This window comes from Dendrobium catenatum, unplaced genomic scaffold, assembly GCF_001605985.2.
Source record: "Dendrobium catenatum unplaced genomic scaffold, ASM160598v2 fragScaff_scaffold_1177, whole genome shotgun sequence".
Classification (NCBI taxonomy): Eukaryota; Viridiplantae; Streptophyta; class Magnoliopsida; order Asparagales; family Orchidaceae; genus Dendrobium; species Dendrobium catenatum.
In genome coordinates, this window is record NW_021319639.1 from 280,267 (window position 1) to 302,184 (window position 21,918).

Below are 21,918 nucleotides of genomic sequence, written 5' to 3' on the forward strand. Positions count from 1 at the left end.
AGTTGTTTAAATTAATCCAGTTTAATAACAATTTTGCCTCTTTCTAAACACATCCAAGAAATATTCAAATTTGTTCCTAAAATCATGCAATGAATATTTTCTTTCTTGCTTTATTACCAACTGCCTGAAATATTTATTTAATCCCCCAAAAATCCTCTATGACAGATAATATCAAAACATTTTTGATCATCTTCTTCATTGGTCATATGCTGTAGCTTCATTAACACGTGTAAGCTTTAGGTGGTAACCAATGTCAAGAGCTCAGCGGTGGTAGTTTGTTGTAAGAGGGATGCCTGTTGACCTTAAGATGTGCTTCATGACCGATTCGAGTTATTAAATTCTCTCCTGTAGGCATTTCATGTGGGTTTTGTTAACACCGTGGTTTTTGAAAATTCCAATCACAGTGTCTTTGGACACTAACCATGAGTGCCTTTCTACGCAATGGTCCCTAAATGGGGGAAACATCAGGAAGTTGCTGGAATTTAGACCTAAAGAAATTTTAAAGAATGACATACAGGAGACATGAACATGCATATGACACGATGTGAACAAAAAAGCAAAATATAAATTTACAAAGCCGAAATACCAAATTCCAGTTTATTATAATCTGGAAAACCAAATTCTGGTTTCTATAAACTGGAAAACGAAATTCTGATTTTTCAATAAACCAAATTGTTTTCCTAATTTTTTTAATTAAACTGTTATAATCCGTTGTATTATTAATTTCGTGAAATTTTTTGTATCTTTTAAAAATTTTCAATTAGTTTTAATTTTTTAATGAATTATTAAATAATAGAGTGCTTAATTTTTTTAACTATCTATTAATGTAATTTGCCGTTAATTATATTATTAAACATTTTTTGATCCATTTGTTCGTGGTCAAGTTGCTTTGCATACAAATCCTCTAGCACCGGCAATAGGCATTTATATGTGCTATAGTCATTTTACAGTTTGCTTGCGGTGACATATTAGGTGTACAACGAATTTCCTACGACATCTTACATGTATTTGCATTTGTTGCATATCGACCGCCATCTGACACTGAACGGTGGTTGATGTACTTGCTTGTATGTTGATGTTTGTTCGTAAGCAGATTAATGTATTTGTCTGCAAGTTATTTGGTGTTGAGTGCGTATCTGCATTTGTAAAGGACGCGTCATCCGTCTTTACTTGTGAAAGAGTTATGTATTCAATTGACGTTGAATAGTGATTAGTTGCAAAAGTTGCTAAATCTTCTTGTAAGGTTGATGTGGACGCTTCTATCATTGGCATATGATTTGTAGTGCTTGCTGAGATATTTTTGTGCATCTACTGACAACTAGATCACATATCCTTGTTAATTATCATTGATCATTGTTTGCTTTTCAGGCCATGATACCCTTTGATATCTATTGGACGTCATACATTATTGCTTGTAAGCCATTTTAGTGTGTTTGTTGCATATTAGTCTTCTTTACTTGTGGTCTTGTGGACAGTGTGTTGCATTCGTCATATATCCTTGTAGCTAATGTAATTATCTCAAATCGATCAATTGTTTAGTTTTTATCCTCAATTGCAAGTGAATCATCCTGCATATGAATTGCAATACTTTGCATATTCATTTGCACTTCAATTTAGAGCTTGTTGTCTTATAAGTTATAACTTCATTTTAAGCATTATCATGTTTCTTGTGCATGCTCAAATTTAAACTCAATTCGAATGAATTCCCAGTTGTCCAAATTTTGTTCAAGTATTGCTCTGATACCATTAAATTCTAGACCCTCCCCCTCCTGGTATCAGAGTAGTAGAAAGTTCATGGAACCAAAAATAATTCAGTGATTAATTCAGAAAATACCAAAAAATAGAAAAAATATTATTATCATAGATAAATATAAATTTAATTGTTATTTTGATACAAAATATAGACACAGTTTATATAGCAAAAATACTTCGAGAAATAGTATCATAGATCTAGTTATTTTATTAGCCGGATCATTTCAGTTTCATTAAGAAAAAATATATTGTATAGTTGAAAAAAGAACTGTATAGTTGAAAAAAGAACGAATATAATTAATATCAAAAAACAAACGATTGAACAAGTAAATAATAAAATAGTATATATAAAATCTCAAAATGATGAAATTATGAGAAAATTAAATAAATATTATAATGAAAATAAAAATAAAAATTCAAAATATTTTGTTAAACTCAGTTTAATTAGTAAAATAAAAGAAGATTTTGATCAATTAAATGATATAAAAAGGTGTTTACAAAAACTAAATATAGTTTTAAATAAATTAAAACAAATTATCTTAAGATGAGTACGTTTGAAGAAATTAATATATATATTGAAAATTTAAAAGAATGTCAACATTATCATATAAATGTAATAGGACTAACTTCATATTTAGAAATTCAAAATAATGATAAAACGTACCAAAAAATTATAAATTTCCAAACTATTTTACTTCTAAAAATATTTCAGAAAATAAATTATTTTGAAATAAAAATTTTAGAAATTGAAAATAAACAAACTTGTATTGTAAAATAAGGAGATTTAAATGAATTTGCAAAAAGTATTAAAAATTGAAAAATAAATTATTCCTTATATATCTCGTTTAAGTTATAAAAATGATAAATATACAAATGACTTTACAATTATTTAAAAGAACACCTATATATTATGATAGAAAACTATTAGAAATAATAGATATAGAAAATCAACTCGAAAAATTTAATAATGGAAAACTTAACCTTATCATGATAAGGAAATTATATGATAATTCGATAATTTCAAATTAAACATTATTCAAACAATCACACAACGAAAAATAAGTTGTATCACAGATTTAAATCAAATACAATACCGTTAATTACAAAAGAAGATTGAGAAAAAATAAAAATAATGAAAATGATTCAAATACATTTAGGATTAGTAATAATTGGAATCAAAAGATTTCATAGAAAAATTTTATGAACTAAAACTTTAGTAATTTTATTCAATAATCTTTGGAATGATTGATCAAAATCGATTATTGGATATTTTGAAATAGATATGAACTAAAATGATACAATTATATATTTTATTCCATATGAGTTATTTAAAATTTTCTAATATCAAAACATATCACGATTTACAAGACGCAGTATTTTCGTTAAATATTCCCTACCAAATAATAGAAGAAAATTCGATTTAGAATTAGCCTATCAAAATAAATTTCATGAGAATTTTGATTGACAAAAAATTGAGAAAGTTAATAAAGAAGAAATAAAAATGAATATGGATTTTGGAGAAGTTATTCCACTGGGAAGTTCAAACCAAAATTAGAACCCAACCACAAGATAGAGGTAAAAGACCATGATTTGAACCTGTCCCACCTACAGGAGAAGATGGACCAGGAAGACCATATAGACTAGGAACTTCAAGATATGACTTTTATGATGATAGCCAAAAATTTAGGTTTAGAAGATCGATAAAACCAATAGAAAAAATAAATTTAATACCAGCCCATAGAATTGAAACTATTTAAACCATAATTTTAAATAATCTGCAAATATAAGAATCTGTCATTAGTAAATGGGAATTTGATGCGGTCAGAGCTTGGACTAATAGTGATAAACGAGGAGTAGGAGATATGTTTGATTTTCTTAAAACTTTGTTAGGAGAAATAGCTGTAAACATTTATAATGAACCAAAATAAAAAAAGGCAGGAGAAATAGAAACTCTAAGACAACTAGGAGATAATTCTTATAATTTTACAAAATTTATTAGAACATTAAATCTAGGATTTGATACAAGTAGACAGAATACAAATATGCAAGACCAATCGTATAGAAATCTAGAACAATTAAGTATAAGTAACTGGTCAAACATAAATAGCTTTTGTAAATTATATGTAGCCTCTGCTAGCAGAGCTGGAAAATATTTTGATCAAGAAACATTGGATCGATTTTTAATCAAATTACCTGGAGAATTTGGAAAAGAAATTCAAGATAAATGAAAATCTACTTATCCTAATAATGAAAAAATAAAGCATTTAGGTATAGGGCCAAGAATAATATTTACATTCTGGCAATTATAAGAAAAATGTAGAGAATATAAAATACAAAAACAAATTAAAAAACAATCTTATGCCTTATATAAAAATATATATACATCTCAATCTTTTCCTGAGAAAAGAAAAAGTAAAATTTTAAAAAAATCTGAAAGAAAGTTTCCCAGAAAAGATAGAAATGTCAAAAAACCAAATACTCGTAAATGTCATTGTTATATTTGTGGGTCTCCTGATCATTTGACAAATTGACGCGATAAAAAATTCATAAACAAAAATAGGTCATTATTAATACAAGATTTAGAAGAAGATATAGTTAGTATTTCATCAACTGAATCTCAAGGAACAATTTATAGTATAACTGATGAAGATTTGGATTCAGGAAATTCAGATTTAGCTATGAATGGATTAATAGAGGCTATCGATAGATGTAATAATTTGTCATAAACAAATGACTACCTGTGAACATTTATTAGGAGTAGGAAAAGGTAGCATGAATAGAGAATGTTTGTATTGCAAATATTATCCTGATATTAATCATAGATACCAATGTCAAAAATGTATGATAGAAATATGCCATTTATGTGCACTTAAGTATCATAATATAAAATATAAAGGAATAACAGAAAAAGGTAAATTTATCTATGAAAAAAGATTTGAAAAAAATAGAATTACAACTTGAAAAAATATCCATTTCTTTAGAACGAATATTTATGCGCTTAGAAAATGTTGAAAACCAAGTTAAAAATAAATTAGTTAAAACAGAAGAAGAGATTATACAATAATTTTGAATAAGAAAAAATTAGAAGGACAAACAAGAAAATTAAAAAGGTCGACAAAAAACAATGAAACTGAGGTTGATATTCAAATCAGTGATAATGATATAACAAATATTAATAAATTAGATTTAGCTCATATTTTCATTGATAATATGATAGCACAAAATCATTTGACTTCTCTTTTATCTATCTCTGCAAAAATCATTCTCGAAAATAATCAGCCTCTTGATTTCCATGTTTTAATAGGTAGTCGAAGTACCACTTCTGAGCCTCTTGATTTCCATGTTTTAATAGGTAGTCGAAGTACCACTTCTGTCATTACAACAAATCTTCTTCCTAAAATTTATATATCTCTTGATACAAATACTTCTTCTCAACTCGTAGGAAATCAATCATTACACTTTAACAAATGTCTTCTTAATAGCCAAATCCAATTTTATATTACTTCAGACACTTTAACTGAAAAATATCCTTTACCCAAAATCCTTGTACATGATGCTTTGAAACCCGAATTTATACTTGGACTTAATTTTATGCTTTCATTAGACGGTCAAATTAATATCACAAAAGAATTTATTACAATTAGCAAATGTAGCACAACTATTCCTACTAACAAAATCAGAGTGCTCCCGAAGCGTGGTGGAGCATACCCCTTTTCCTTAATCGCCTCACCTTTAGATCCATCTGTTTTGTTATATCTTTCTTAATGCTACAAAACTTCTGATCGCTAGTTGACTTTTAGCATTCCTAAAGCATTAAAAAAAATATTTCAACTAGCTAAGGAAATCCAAATCATAGGTGAAAACCCTATCAAACATTGAGATAAAAATCATGAATATACAGAACTATCCATTATTAACCCAGATCTAATAATTAAAACTAAAGAATTAGAATATTTGCCACAAGATAAAGAAGAATTCTTTAGTCAAATAGATGAATTAAAAAAGTTAGGATTAATTAAACCATCAAAATCACCCCATAGATAAGTTGCATTCATGATACAAAATCATGTTGAAATAAAAAGAAATAAAGCCCGTTTGGTTATTAATTATAAAAGGGTAAACGATAATATCAAAGATGATGGTTATAAAATACCTGATAAAGACATGCTAATCAATTTAATCCAAAAATAATAAAAAAAATATTTTAGTAAATTTGACTGCAAATCAGGATTTTGGCAAATAAAGCTACATCCTGACTCCATATCTTGACTAACATTTACAACACCTATAGGACATTATGAATGAAAAATTATACCTTTCGGATTAAAAAATTCCCCTAGTATCTTTCAAAGAAAAATGGATAAAATCTGTAGACATTTAAATTATGTCTTAGTTTATATTGATGATATTCTAGTACATCACATACATTAAAAGATCATTATAAACATATTGAAACTATCTTACAACTCTGTAGAACAAATGACATTATTTTATCAAAAAAGATTTTTTTTTTTGAAAAGTACAAATATGCATTTAAAGGAAACAAAGACTAATTACAATTGATAAAAGGGTAACATTCCTCGATTAAATCTACCAAAGAGGATGAAATGTTACCAAAAGAGAAACTATCAAAAGTAAAACTACGATCTAATGCCAAAGTAGCACAAAAACCAGCTACTCTATTACATTCCCTATTAACATGATGAAAAATGATTTTATTGAAATCATTCAGGAAGAAAAGTTCCTTGATCGGCCAATTCTCCAACTGCCAATCTACCTTCTTCAAAAAATGTTGAATGAATTTAATCACATTGATATTATCACTCTCAATGATAAGTCCTTTGCTTTCAAGCATCTAACTTTGGATGAATTCCTCGATAGCTATAATCGCCTCCATTTCAAGTTGAGCAACATCCCAATGTACTTTATTCTTACCAAAAGCAAGAAGAAGTCTACCTTTGCAGTCTCTGAAATTCCCTCCAATACCAGCCCGATTAGAGCTCAACAGTGATGCATCCACATTAATCTTGATCTAATCTAGCGGTGGAGGGCACCAAGATCTATGGGACTCCCTAGGGAGATTAACACCCCAGCTATCTAGATATGGATTATATTTCAATGTGTCTAAAGAAAGAGCATTTGCCGCCACCAAGGAACTAGACATAGCAGCCTTCCCATGCTTCACCATATTTCGGTTTTTCCATGACAGAAAGACTGCAGCACAATAAATTCTGGCCATGCCAGAACTCCGGACCGAACTTCTCCTCAGTTCCTCTAAACAGCCATCCAGTGAATGAAAAATAGGAACATAAAAACCCCATTCTCTAATTTTAGAGATAACTTCAATAAGATATTTGCAATGAACCACAAGTGTTCATAATTCTCGACCTTTTGACATCCTCAAGCACAAGCATCATCAATAGCAAGCCTTCGAAATTTGAGAAAATGATTAGTAGGAATAGCAAACTTATTGAGGCGCCACAAAAAAAGTTCCACTTTATTGTTGAGCTTTAATTTCTTCAACCAAATACAAAAACCACCAGCATCTTCCTTACATCTCCCTTTCATCACATAATCATAAGCCAATGCAGAAATTGATCTAACCGAGTATTTGCTCACGGTCTCCATCTGATCCTTCATACCAATATTATCAATATGTGTTTGCCTGATTAACATAATAAGTTCTACATGAAAGAACCTCTGTAACTTCGTTTCATCCCAGTTTCCATCATCAGAAATGAGCTGTTGAACCATCATGTCCTCCAAAGCTCCACAATCAGCAAAAGTCGGCCAAGCATTAATACTCTTGTCCAACAACCAAATATCACTTAATACGTTAATTTTGTCACCTCTACCCACCTTCCATTTGACAATGTGTTTAAGATGTTTACCTCCATCTTTCATGATTTGCCAAGCACTAGATGAACTCTTTTTGCAGTTTCCATTTATGATATCATCACCATATTTAGCAATGAGAGTTCCATGAAGCAATGAATCCGGCTTCTAGATACAATTCCATGCCAGCCTCGCCCTTAGCGTACCGCCTCTAATTACAGAAGACTACAGTCCCAATCCACCTTCACATCTTGGTTTACAAATCTCTTTCCATGCAACATAGTGCAACCCCTTCCTCCCATCCGGTTTGTGCCAAATAAATCTCCTGCACATTTTCTCCAGCTCATACAAAACTTTCTTAGGGACCAGAGAATGTGTAAGTACAAAATTCAGCAGAGATAATAATGAAGTCTTTAAGAGAGTAATTCTACCTCCCAAAGATAAAGATTTCTTCCCCCACAAACTCAATCTATCCATCACATGGCTCAAAAGATCATGAAAATTAGCCATACCCAATCTCCTTAAAGAGATCTTAATGCCTAGATATTGCCATTGCTTCACACTCTTAAATCCGAGAATTCTGGCCACCTTTTTATGAGATCTCCTAACAGCTTTGCCAAATAAAATTTGGGACTTATTGATGTTAACCCTTTGACCCGTCCACTTACAGAACTCCTCAACAATATTCTTCAATAATCTTGCCAAAGTAGTGGTTGCTTGTGAAAATACAAGCACATCATCTGCATAAAGAAGGTGTGTAATCTTCGATCTGCTAGGAGATATCTGAATACCCAACTCTTGTCCCCTTTGCTCCAAAACTTTGGAAATAAGTTGAGAGCACATAATGAACAAGTATGGAGAGAGTGGACACCCCTGCCGGAATCCACTGCAGGCATTGATCCATCTCGATTTCTTCCCATTCAGAATAATTGAAAATCTTACATTCACCACACACTCCATGAGGAAATAAAAAAAAAAAAACAGTGGGGAAACCATACCATTTGAGAATTTGATGCAGAGTTGGCCATCCCATGCTATCATAAGCCCGCTCCATGTCAAGCTTTACAGCCATCAACCCTTTTCTATTCTTAGAAATTTTAAATTTGTTGAAGAACTCCTGAGCCAAAATACAATGTTCTGACATTAATCTACCTGGAATGAAAGCCAGCTGTTCCTCCGAAATCATCTTGGGCATGTATTTTTTCAGCCTATTCACCAACATAGTAGCAACAATCTTATAAGTAGTTTGACATAAGCTTCGTTTGATTCGGTTTATGCTTTCATAAAAATGAGTTTTAGAAAATGAGGTTGAGAAAAAGCCGTTCAATAAAATGGAGTTTCAATAATGAGATATGTTTGACTAATATTTTTAAAAGTGCTTATTAATACTTGAAAGTAATTTTAAATTGTTTGTTTAGGAGTTTTGCTTTTGAGATTTTATTATAAAAGACATTTTGTGACCGAAACTCTGTTTTGTGACCGAAAAAGCAGATACGAAAAGAATTTTGTAACCGCCGAAAAAATGATGTTTATTAAAAAGGAATTATTGTTAAGCTTTGATTCCAAACAGTAAATACTAATTGATTTCGGCTTATTCAAATGGAAACGGAGAAAAAAAGCCTAATCAAACGAGGCCATAGACTAATAGGCCTATAATTGGAAGGCAAAATCAGATTCTTCACTTTGGGGATTAATACAATTAATGTATCTTTCCATTCCTTGTGCATAATTCCAGAATTAAAAAACTTTCTGATAGCATTCCAAGTAGCTTCACTTACTAAGCTCCAATAGCATTTATAAAATGAAGATGTCACGCCATCCAACCCAGGTGACTTATTGTTACCTTGCTGGAACACCGACTCCGTACACTCTTCGAAGGAAAAATTAGCAGCCAAAGCATTCCTATCCGTAGCATCCAACCTCTGGTTATCGGAAATTACAGGCCACTCCGCCAATTTGCAATCTCTGTATTTCCATTTTTCCTCAAAGAACTGTAAAAAAACCTGCTCAATCTGCTCCTCTTCCTCCACCAAATGGTTATTCCCATCTTTGATTTGTCTCACCAACTTTGCATTTCTCCTAGCTGATGCAAAGTTATGAAAAAACTTGGAATTAGTATCCCTTTCCTCTTGCCATCTTGCCTTAGCCCTTTGATTCCATCAAGTAGAAAGCCTTCTTAGAGTGACATTAAGTTCATGTACCTTACTCCTAAGAAACAAATCTTCTATAGAAAAAATCTCCACCGTGGCCTCCTTAATCTGTAATTCCAGAATTTCGCTCTTCAGGTCCTCCTTCAATTTACACAATCCTTGCATTTATTTTTACTCCAGAATAATAAGGCTCTCAACGTCCTTCGAAGCTTCCTATGAAGCACCTCCACCTCATCACCGAAGTCAGCTTTCTTCCATGAATTATATACAATATTCCAGGCAGCCGGGTATGATCTCCAAGTATCTTCAAATATGATTATCTTTGTCTTGTTAAACTGCATAACTTCCAGTTTAAAGACAATTGGACTATGATCTAACGCCACCCTTGCAAGATGCCTCACCTTTCCTGAAGGGACCAAATGTAAAGATGCAGAATTTAGCAAGCATCTATCAAGCCTTTCCCATATCCTTGAAGCTCCTTTATTATTACACCAAGTAAAACTTGGTCCAACAAAACTTACATCATGAAAATCAGAGTTAGTCATAAAATCCCTCATCTCTCTAGGACCTCTAGAGAAGAGGAACCTCTTTCCACCCTCGTCTCCTCCTTAGTCAGAATGCAATTAAAGTCCCCCCCCCCCCCCCCAATGGAAGGACCCGTACCCACCATACTCTTCTCTAGCAAGCTCCAAAGATTCCTTCTCTCAATACAACATCTACTCCCATATGCAGTAGCCACCTTCCACTCTCCTATAAATGGTGTAGTAAGGACCCCATCATAAATTTCATTTATCTTCTCTCTCACCTCCTTCACATTTCTTCCAGGTCTTCCGCCACATGCAAACCTTCTATTCTTGAACCTTCTGTTCTTAAACTGAACATGAATCCACGGTCCATATTCATTCCCAGAAATTTTGCTTCAGCCGGTACTACCAGATCACTTGCTACTTCCTTTTTCTTCACTGTCTTATCGCTATGAGCAGGCATCACAACCTCAGAACAAACCTTTTTATCATGCCCCACTTTCCCACAATGATAGCATAACAAATCAATTTTCTCATTTTCTAATTTCTGGAAGAAGCTTCCTACAATTCCAACTTACCCAAATGCCATTCGGAAGATTGTTTTCCAAATTTAATCTCACACACACCCGCACAAATTCTCGTTTTCCCTTAAAAGAATTCCCATCCACATACATTGGTACTCCTACACGTGATGCAATTCTCGCAATATTCTCTTCGTCCCAATAGTATAGAGGCAAACAAGGAAGACGAATCTAAACAGGCGCAGTAATACCTTTAAAGGAGTTGGGGTTGAACAACGGGGACCATTTGTCCATGCCCACGATGTATCCTCCCACATACCACGGTCCACCATTCAAAACTTCATCCATTGCTTCCTCAGTCTTGAACGAGCATAAAATCCAGTTCATACCAAGCGAAGTCATGTGAAAACTACCGAATTTATTCCACTGCCTTCTCAGCTCCAGGCTACACATAGGAAAAGTTATTTTGTCTCCCAAAACCTTGATAACCTGTGAGTATTTCAGAACTTGTGCATTCATCAATTCCTTCTCAGCATTTAATTTGACTGCAATTCCGTCCTTCGACATTTCTGTATGATCATTGTTGAATGAAATCTTGATATGTTGAGGTTTCTTCCATGCTTCAATAAACTCCTCCTTCATAACATTTCTATCAATATTCCCGTCCTCGTTGTTGTCCTGCTTTGTATCAGTCACAGGGTTCTTCGCAAGAATACTGCCTTCAAATTCTTCTTGACTTTCCAAAGCATCAATTTCAGATGCTATATTACGGCCAACATTCTCCTCAAGATTTCTTACAAACTTATTAACCTTCAGAACCAAGCCAACATATGAAGACGCCTCAGGATTTTGATTTCCTGAACTGACTTTCACCTTTACAGGATCTTTGGCACCTCCCGCAGCACGATCAATCAACACCTTCTTGCCTTTTCCTTCAGCCACAACTTCTTGACGAACCGGAGGTCTAGCGCCCTCTCTGATCACAAGATTACTATTATTCTTACCATAGATACGATCAATACCAGATGGTCGAACGGAGGCCATGATCTCGGCGGAAGAAGGCTGACGATCCTCTGTCCGACGGGCGGCCGTCGTCAAATCCGCCGTCCGCGGAGAACCCGCGAAAAGAAAAAATTCAAAAAAACTAAAGAATATATTGATTTCTTAGGACAAAGAATTGGTAATGGAACAATAGAATTGCAAGATCATATCGCGTTAAAAATATTAGGGTTTGTCGATAAATTAGAAGACGCTAAAGAATTACAAAAATTTTTAGGATTATTAAATTATGCACGTCCATATATAAAAGATTTAAGTAAAACTATAAAATAATTATACAAGAAAAAAGTAAAACGTGACAAAAATATTTTAAAGCAGAAGATATTAAAGCAATACAAAAAATTAAAACTCAAATTAAAAAATTACAAAAATTAACACTACCCTTAGATTTAGATTATAAAATTGTAGTAGTTGATGCATCTAAAGATGGTTGGGTAAAAATAAAACCATTTAAGAAAGCCTGTCAATCTACATTAAAGTTATGTCGATGTTTTTAAATAATTACCAAAATCTTTAATCTCTTTAGATTATGAAATATTAAGAGTAATCAATGTTTTAGATAGTTTTAAATTATTCTTACAAAAAGAGTTTACAATACGCATAGACTGTGAAGCCATTGTACTTTTTTATAAAAATAAAAATGAAAAGAAAATATATAACAAAAGATGGATAAATTTTATTACTACTATAGAAGGAAATGGGTATAAAGTAAATTTTGAACATATAAAAGGAAATAATAATTTTATAGATTTTTTATCAAGAGTTATAAGAGCTATTGATTATAAGCTACCATAACATAAATATAGTCTGTAAAAATAACCATTCTAGTCTATAACTTATTTTACTTTTTTGCAGGAATCAATGGATTCTCCAAATACCCCTTCGCCACAATTAGAACCATCTTTTTCAAATTTAATTCATTTTGGTCAATTAGCATTAACCAATAGGCAGGGGACGAATTTTCTATTCAGACCCAAAGTATCAATAGCCAAACCCTTAAATATTTACGAAGTTACTTTATTAGACAATTTATGGTGTAATATGATGGATACAAAATCCATACATACTTTAAATTGCCTTACTATTTTCTTTGATGGCATAAATAGTCAAGTAGAATTCCTAAACAATGAAATCAGGAAATTACGAAAAGAGATAAATTTAGACATTTTATCTCTTGTACCAAAAACTCCTACCAAATTACAAAAAATAGTCATAGCAAATCAAGAGACAAAAATACAAGAATTAGAAAAGCAGTTAGAATAGGAAAAAGCCAAGAAATAAGAAGTTCAAGAAGAATGTGATGAACTACAAAAAGATCAAGACTATTTATCAAATATTATCTTAGATATATCTAAAAATAATTTATAAAAATAATTTCAATATATATATCTTCCAGAAATGGATGATAACATAAAAAGAAAGATATATAAAAAAATTTAAGAAAATAAAAAAGGAAGATATGCAGCAATGTTATAAAGAATTAGTTATATCCTATTTATAGAAGGAAGCTATTTCAGGCATTTCTTTTGCAATAAAGAATCTTTATATTCAAGGAGGATGCCTGCGTTGTGCTTGCAAAATCTGTTTACCTGGATTCTATATAATCTATCTTTCCATCAATCTGGCTTACATAAAAACCTTCCAAAAGTGGACAATTTAGAATTTAATGGATTATGATTTATCATGCAAAGTTATTATCAGCAGAGAAGACAAGTTGTATGAACAAATATAATGCTTTGAGCATAAAGAAATGAAAAGGATAATCTGCCTCATATTTGAAGACTATAAAGTGAAATCACTCACTTTGCTCATAAACTCAGTTGGACCATCATATGAAGATCTTATGGATAGTTCAAGGAATGTAATCGAGATCTGCAAAACACCATAAGATTTTAAAGCAGAACAAGCTGATGACACACCTCATGAAATGATGGATCCAGAAATTTTTGATCAAACATTAAATTACTACAGAGCATTCCAGATTGCTCAAATGGGAAGTGGTTTCTCAAAGCCAATATTTTATATGAACCTGGCTTATCAAGATAAAAATTTGATGATATTTATGCATAATAAATTGATCAGAGGACCTATGTTTAAATTCCAATATTATGTCAAAGATATAAACTTAATTGAGCATTCAAAAACATTTGATGTTCAGTTAGTTAATCCCAAAGGAGATTTTTGTACTATTTATCAATAAGTAACTCCTGAACGAAATACTCCAGGAGAAGAAGATAATGTTGACAGATTCTGACTGGATGGAATGGATGATGAAAGTTTGATGAATATTGAAAATGCACTGGAAGGATAAGATAAAAAATAGTAAAAAGTACAAAAAGTACTATACCATGTACTTATTACTGTTATAATACCATGGGCTCCCCTGGTTTTGCAGCCCATGGTTTTCTCTACAGTTTATGGTTTATTTGCTATTATAAATAAGTGTATCATTCAGGAAGTAGTGTGTGCAGAGTGTGTGGAATATGTAAGGTGTGTGAAAGAAATATATGTAACAAAGTGTGTGCTCCCCTTCTCTTGTCAACTAAAATCTTCTGCAATTTTGTAAGTTTTTTTTATATAAATAAAATAGTTTGTTTATTTTTGTTTATAGATCTTATGTGTAAATCTCACATGAGTGAGTAATTTTTCTTATTTCTCCCCAACGAGGGAGATGCTGTCTTAATTTTAGCTAATGTCAAACTTCCATCTATGAAAACAAATTAAAATCTGGTTTTATAATTATTATATATGAGTTCTTTATAAGAGAACAATATAACTATTGACCTCTATAATCCAGTGCAGCTATGCATGACCTCACGAATTTGAATGCCATAAGTCTCCATGTTATTGAATGTTTGTGGGCGGGTGAAAAAATTCCCGAGCTCTTGGAAAAGCTGTAGCGTCGGTGTATGTCAATTTATAATCGTTTCTGTTCTAAAACATTCATATATTATAATTTAATAACAACCATATTTTATTTTATTTTTTTAGTGGAAGATGAGGAATCAATAACTTTAAGACAAGTATATCTCACATAAGGGAGAAATATCTTTATATCTTGATTATCAACAAGAATACTCAGAATGGTTAATCCATTTCCAGAAGACATACCTGTAGAAATAAGACAACAAATTAGAATTTTACCAATGACATTAGATATCATAGCAGAACTCTAAGAAATGAATAGTGAAGTAGACACGATTTTGCTTAGACATCTAAACGAAGAAATAGAGACCGAAGTCCCGAAATTAGGCAGTTAAAACAGAAACTAATCGAAGCAATTGGAGAATTAGTCAATCAATAGTAAATTAAAAAATTATTTACTCTACATCTTAGGCAAAAACAACATACTAGGCATACAAGCTAGCCATCTAATAGCATAAATAGCCATGACTTATCATTTCTAGCTATTAGCCAAAGTAAAAACAAAAGCAACGTACTAGGCATACAAGCTGGCCATCTAATAGCATAAATAGCCATGACGTATCATTTCTTATCATTTATAGCTATTAGCTAAACAAAAATAGTTATGATCTTTATAGCTAGAGGCATAGAAATAAAAAAAACTAGGCATAGTTTCATAATAGTGAACTAGCACAAAGAATTCTAGACCCTCCTTTTATTATATATATATATATATATATGCGCGCGCGCGTGCATGTGTTTATTTGTTTATGTTTACATGTATGTAAAAACAAAGAAAAAAAAAGAGAAGAGAAAAAGAGGGTATTTCAGAAAAAGAGAGAGAGAGAAGGAAAACAATTCAAGAAAATATATGATGAAGTAAAAAAAAAGAGGGGAGAATAAGAAATAAAAGAGGTGTTTTTTGTGTATTATTGTAAATCATCGTTATAGCCGTTGCTACTACATCGCAAAGGTATAACCCTCCAAACTCAAAACTTTGAGAGCCCATCTTCAACGCTTGCAGCGCTACAAGACAACCACATATACAAGTTTTTTTTAGTGTGGTGGGAGGAAGTTCGTCGTGATGCTTCAACAAAGTGGGTAATCATCAAAATCCCAATTTTAGTGTCCGCGGCGTACCGAAAAATCGCCTATACACGCTTTTATTAGCGTGGTAGGTGGGAATTCGGTATGATGCCTACAACGAGGCAGAGTTACTTGTAAGTACTCTTGAGCAGGGGAAAGTCAACTGTCTTGTAAAACAGATACCCTCGAAGACCCTATATATATCTTTATTGGCGTAGTGGGAATGAAGACTACGATCGCGATGTCTACAGACATCTACCATACACACTTTTATTAGCTTGGTGGGAAGACCAAGACTCTTGTAATTTCTTTTGAAGGAGAGAGATGTCGGGAGGTTGCCAAAATTTGCATTAAATCGAGGACCTTCTTTGAACGATTAAACAGAGGACCTAATTTAAACAAAATTTGGACCACAGAGAATTCATTCGAATTGAGTTTGAATCTGAGCATGCACAAGAAATATGATAATGCTTAAAATGAAGTTATAACTTACAAGATAATAAGCTCTAAATTTAGTGCAAATGAATATGCATGTAATATGTGAGTTAGTTTCAAATAAAAACATAAAGATACTTCAATAAATATTGCAATTCATATGCAAGATGATTCACTTGCAATTAAGGATAAAAACTAAGCAATTGATTGATTTTAGATAAATGCATTACTTACAAGTATATATGATGAATATAGCACATTGTCTACATGCAAAGAAGATCAATATGCAACAAATACATTGAAATCTCTTACAAGAAATAATGCATGACATCCAAAAGATATCAATGAGTTTCGTGACCAGTTGAAAAGCAAGTAATGATCAATGATAATTAACAAGAATATATGATCTAGTTGCCAGTAGATGCATAAGAATATCTCAACAAGCACTACAAATCATATGCCAATGATAAAAGCATCCAAATTAACCTTGCAAGAAGATTTAACAATATTTTTAACTAATAATTATTCAATGTCAGTTGAATACATAGCCCTTTCACAAGTAGAGACGGATAACATGCCCTTTACAAATGTAGATATGCAGTCAACATCAAATAACTTGTAGAAAAATACATTAATCTGCTTACGAAGCAAATCAACATACAAGCAGGTACATCAACCACCGTTCAGTGTCAGATGAATATGCTAATTTCTCCCACAAGCAAAGGCGGTGAATATGCGACAAATGCAAGTGCATGTAAGATGTCGTAGGAGACCCGTTATACACCTAATGTGTCAAATGCAAGCAAAATGCAAAAGACCTATCACAAATATAAATGCCTATGGCCGACGCTAGAGGATTTGTATGCAAAGCAACTTGACCACAAACAAAGCGGTCATGTCTGTGGTGAATGCAATTATATACAAATAAAAACATGAGATTCGCTAGCGCACAACAATCTACGTGCGAAAAGCAACAAATAGTGCTCAACAATCTATCTATATCTACCGCCCAAGAAGCATGCCAATGCTTTGAGAAGCGTGCCACCATCTCAAGAAGAATGCTATTTCTTTGAAAGCTTGCCGCCAGCTCGAGAAACATGACACATTTCTTGGGAAGTATGATGCCACCTTGAGAATCATGCAATTTTCTCGAGAAATTTGCCATCTCTTCAAGAAACCAACCATTGCCATGACAAGTGTACAGTTTCCTCGGAAGGCGCGTACTTGCTTTGAGAAGAGTATACTTTTCTCAATAATTATGTCATTACTTAGAGAACTACGTTATTTACTTGGGCAGTGTGCTTCAACCTCAAGAAAATTTGAAGTTCATGCTAGAAGTGCACCCTTATTTTGAGGGCCTGTAAAAGCATCATGCAAAGACATCAAAGATGTGCAAGTGCACTTAACAATGTGCAAGTGTATCATGTGAATGCAAAAAAAATGTTAAAAGTAAATAAACATGCAAATATATTGTGCAAATGCAACGAAGAGTGTATAAATGCATCGTGTAGAAGCACCGAGAATACATTTATTGAAAGTATTCAAGGTATACAATGTTTAGGCAGCAAGTTCATCAAAATGCATGCACATTACTCAAAAGGTTTTCCAAGTTGTCAAGATTGAACTCACCCACCACATGTTCTCTACTCAAATACAACAAATTCTTGAATTTGATGCCTGAGAATGCGAATTGATGGGCTCGAGTGATTTGACGCAACATCATGCTCACAATTTGTTGCTTTCACTTGTATTTACTGTTATCAATAGGCAATGATCGTTTTTGGTAATTTCAATATTTGTGATGTAGTAGCGTGGTTCATTTTGGAAATGGCCGATGTTTAGGTGATCTCATGGAACTTCGTGTTTGTAGTTTGTTATTTTTTTATCCGTTCCTTTGAGTTGACTGCAGGGGTCCTTTCCTTATAATTTCACCATTCTGAATGCAACGTTGCACTTGTTTTGTGAAACGAGCATTGTCGGAACAATTTCACATGGCATGGTGTTCACTGTGATTGGCTGGTTCGATTTTGGAGCTCATATCGAGTAAAAATATAATAAAACATCACATCATAAACTCTTCAAACTCTAGTGAAAGTTCATGAGATCTAGTGTACAAACTATCCTCTATTTACACTTGGTTGGTAACCTGCTCAAGCAGAGAACCTTTATACTCTTTCTTTTCTAGCTTAATGCAAACAAGTCTTCTGCCCTTCAAAGTAGCAGCCTGTTTGTATAGGTGATGTGTATGATCGAACAAAGAAGATTTGTTTGGTACCAAACTGGACGTTACAATTGTAAATATTACAAAGTTATGCTGCACATGGACGATCCTACATGAACTTCTGACACCTGATTTTCTGTTTTCTTTTCAGTTTGAGCTTTATGCTTGAGAAAAATTTTCATTTTGGTGCAGATTTTGGACCCACTTGGTGATGGCATATGCCTTTACCTTTTGGACTTGCTTTGTGTTGTTAAAAGAATATGAAAAAGTTGCATCAATGAGGTTGCATTTTCTTGCATCAGAGAGACGCCGTCCTGACCAGTTCACTGTAAGCTCATTAGGATGCTTTCTTAAAATTATGTTGTCATTTTATTTTTAATGTTTCTTTCTTTTCGGCATATAAGAGCCTTTCTAGACCAGTTCACCATATTATTTTTTCTTTTCCTCCATAAAACTTCACACTATTGATGATACATTCGAGTTATTATAAACCATGTCATTCATAGTGCTGTTTTTTATCCCAGAAATATGAACACAAATTTAAAGTTCTTTTGATTTCTTCTGAAGGGCGTCTTTAGCATTCGATAATTTAGTAAATATTTTCTTGACATGCTTTTTTCACTTCTTTCTTATGGAAGTTCTTTTGACAAGTTTTCCTGAAACAGCTTCTAATACATATTTAGTTTTAAAACAGGTCCTTGTAAGAAATGTGCCACCTGATCCGGATGAATCTATTAGTGAACTTGTGGAACACTTTTTTCTCGTCAACCATCCTGAGCACTATCTAACACATCAGGTTATTTATTTCCATGCAGTGAAAGAATTGCCAATATTTTCTTCAAGTGCACAAACTGTTGTATTTATGATTTATTAATGAGTTATAATTTTTAATTCTGAATTTGTCACATTTTTGTAGCTTCGTTCCATAATTTATTTTTTCTTATTTCTTACTTCAATTCTACTTTTGTTATATATTATATGCCGTCTTTCATGAGATAATAAAGTCTAATTAGGATTTAAAATTATTATAATTTGAAAATAGAACGGTTGTGTGAATCATTGTAGTGCTTGCATCTCATTGTATGTGCAGTATTAGGCATCGTTTGGGATCGCTTTATTATTGCTTCGTAAAGCTGTTTTTTTAGAATAAAAATCTCTTGAAAGTAGGAAAAAAACAGTGGTTTAATGCCATCTCAAACGAAGCCTTAGTGTGCTTTGATCTGAGATTCAAGGAATCAGAATAACCTAAAATTATATTAATGATCCAAAAGTACTATGCAGGATTTTAAGAGAGCACTTTAACAGGTTGATTGAGATTTCTCTTCTTTCCTTCTTCATAATTGTTGAGATTCCTCTCAAAACAGCTACAACTTGTTGTCCAGCCAATTAAATTACTACTTATACGCAGATTTTAGTCAAAAAGAACTTTCTAAAGGGAAATCCGTTTGCTTGGTGGCCTCCCCAAACCTGAGGACTCTTATGGAGTCATGAGAGAAAAAGAGCGGTGAGAGGGGCAACCAACTGCTAATTTTAGGTGGAACCCTAGGGTGGAGAGAGAGAGAGAGAGAGAGTAGAAATTTGAAAACTGAGAACTAAAAAATCTAGAATTTTTCCTTGCAGGTTTCTAATAGATCTTATTTATAAAATGAATGAGAATTGAAATCCTTTATTATCGAGAACATAGATTGACAGAGAGAGGGTAAGGCTTCATGGAAAGGGAGGAGGAAATAGAAAAATTCTGCCTTGCATTTTTTCCAAGACTCCTATTTATAATACAAAGGAGAATTTAAAATCCTGACAGACTATAATATGAAGGAGAAAAAAAAATCTCAAAATTCAAAACCTAAACTGCATATTCTAAACTATAGGTGATTTATTCAAGATTGCAAAGAAAGATTAATTCTATAGCTTAAAATCTTGGAATGGATAGGACCATAAAATTCAAATAAAACCTAGCTTATATGGGTTTGATTTATCAATAGAATATTTCCCGGGCATGGCGTTTTGGTCCCCAGCAGATTGGCCATTGCTTACTTTGGCCAATTACTTCTATCTTAATGGTCAATTAAGAAGATCTGCTTGGGTCATTGCCTCTCCCCTTCAACTTAATCCACTCTTGAGAATAATAACAGAGGGATTAAGCGAACTACAACTTTCTTTGATTATCGTTTGTCTTGAACTCTTCCTTTTTGGTGATTTTGGACTTCTTCTTTAACCCTTCTATGTTTCTCTTTGTCATCTAGCAATGACATTTCAATAAGCTCCGGATTCTTTACATTGATAACATAATATATGTTATACCTCGGATTTAGAAGGCGGTACACTCTAGCAACACAGAACATGATAAAGTTTTTGACTTTAACTCTTGAAACATGTTTCAAAAGTTAATATTTTCTGTAAACCTATTTTGTACTTATAAAAGAAAAGTTCGTATACAACTAATTAGAAACAATAAGAGTAGCAAAGGAAGGTAAATGATATTTTATTGCATTAATTGCATTCAGAATAATAGTATAACAAAGAAGAAAGAATAACAACTAATGAAAAAGAAATTGGAAGTAACAACTATATAAGCAAAACTATCCAAACTATGTAGATGTATAAATAAAATTGTAATATAAAATTAACTATTGAATGCAATACTATTGTTGAAAAGTTCTCCTATGATGATGATTCACTGAGCGCCATGATAGAACCTGTTATATAAAAATTTAAAGACTCGATTCTAGCAAGCAACTTCTATTTGTTAAAGTATAAATGGCAATATATTTGAGCGTACAACATGAACAATATAAGAATCATGATTTACTATATAATAGCATTGTCATTGGTGTCATTATGCCATTAGGTTTAAAATTTTTTTGTGTTAGTAAAAGTGTATCATGTTTTTAAGTAATTTATAGTATCATTATGCACATAATCATTTGTATGATAAATTCTAAGCAATGCACTTCTATGTTAACATTTATGTGCCACCATATCAAGTATATATATATATATGTATATATTGTCATTTGATTCCAGTTTTATGATTTTTTGTTTAGTAGTTTATCATTTATCAGATAATCATCTTGTACAGGATGAGCTGCTAATAAGTCTACTATAGCTTGCGATTTCGTAGTAAGTAAAGGGGTGATGTAATTTTAAACTATCATAAAATCATTGAACATTATTTATATATATATATATATATATATATATGACTTATCAATTATTTATTTTTCCCTGATTATATATGAAGAAGTTATTTAGGGAAAATTGAATTTAAATTTTATTCCTTGGAATCATTACATATATATACACTCTTGGAGAATAAACAGAAAAGAAAGACATTATTTTAATTAATTATAATAAATAAAAGAGGAAAGTCATTTAATCTAATTAATTATAATAATTATATTCCATGGATTTTGGAATCAATCCTACGGATG

The 21,918-nt window shown here is 32.2% G+C and overlaps 1 protein-coding gene across 4 annotated transcripts in view; it reads left to right on the forward strand.

Moving 5' to 3' along the window:
• LOC110106919 (calcium permeable stress-gated cation channel 1) overlaps nucleotides 1–21,918 on the forward strand; it is a 71,379-nt gene that overhangs the window by 7,414 nt on the left and 42,047 nt on the right. For all 4 annotated transcript variants that reach the window (XM_020837008.2, XM_028698907.1, XM_028698906.1 and 1 more), the window contains 2 exons: nucleotides 18,680–18,815; nucleotides 19,182–19,283. In XM_020837008.2, coding sequence (XP_020692667.1) covers nucleotides 18,680–18,815; nucleotides 19,182–19,283 — 238 coding nt within the window. The remainder of the gene's footprint in view (nucleotides 1–18,679; nucleotides 18,816–19,181; nucleotides 19,284–21,918) is intronic.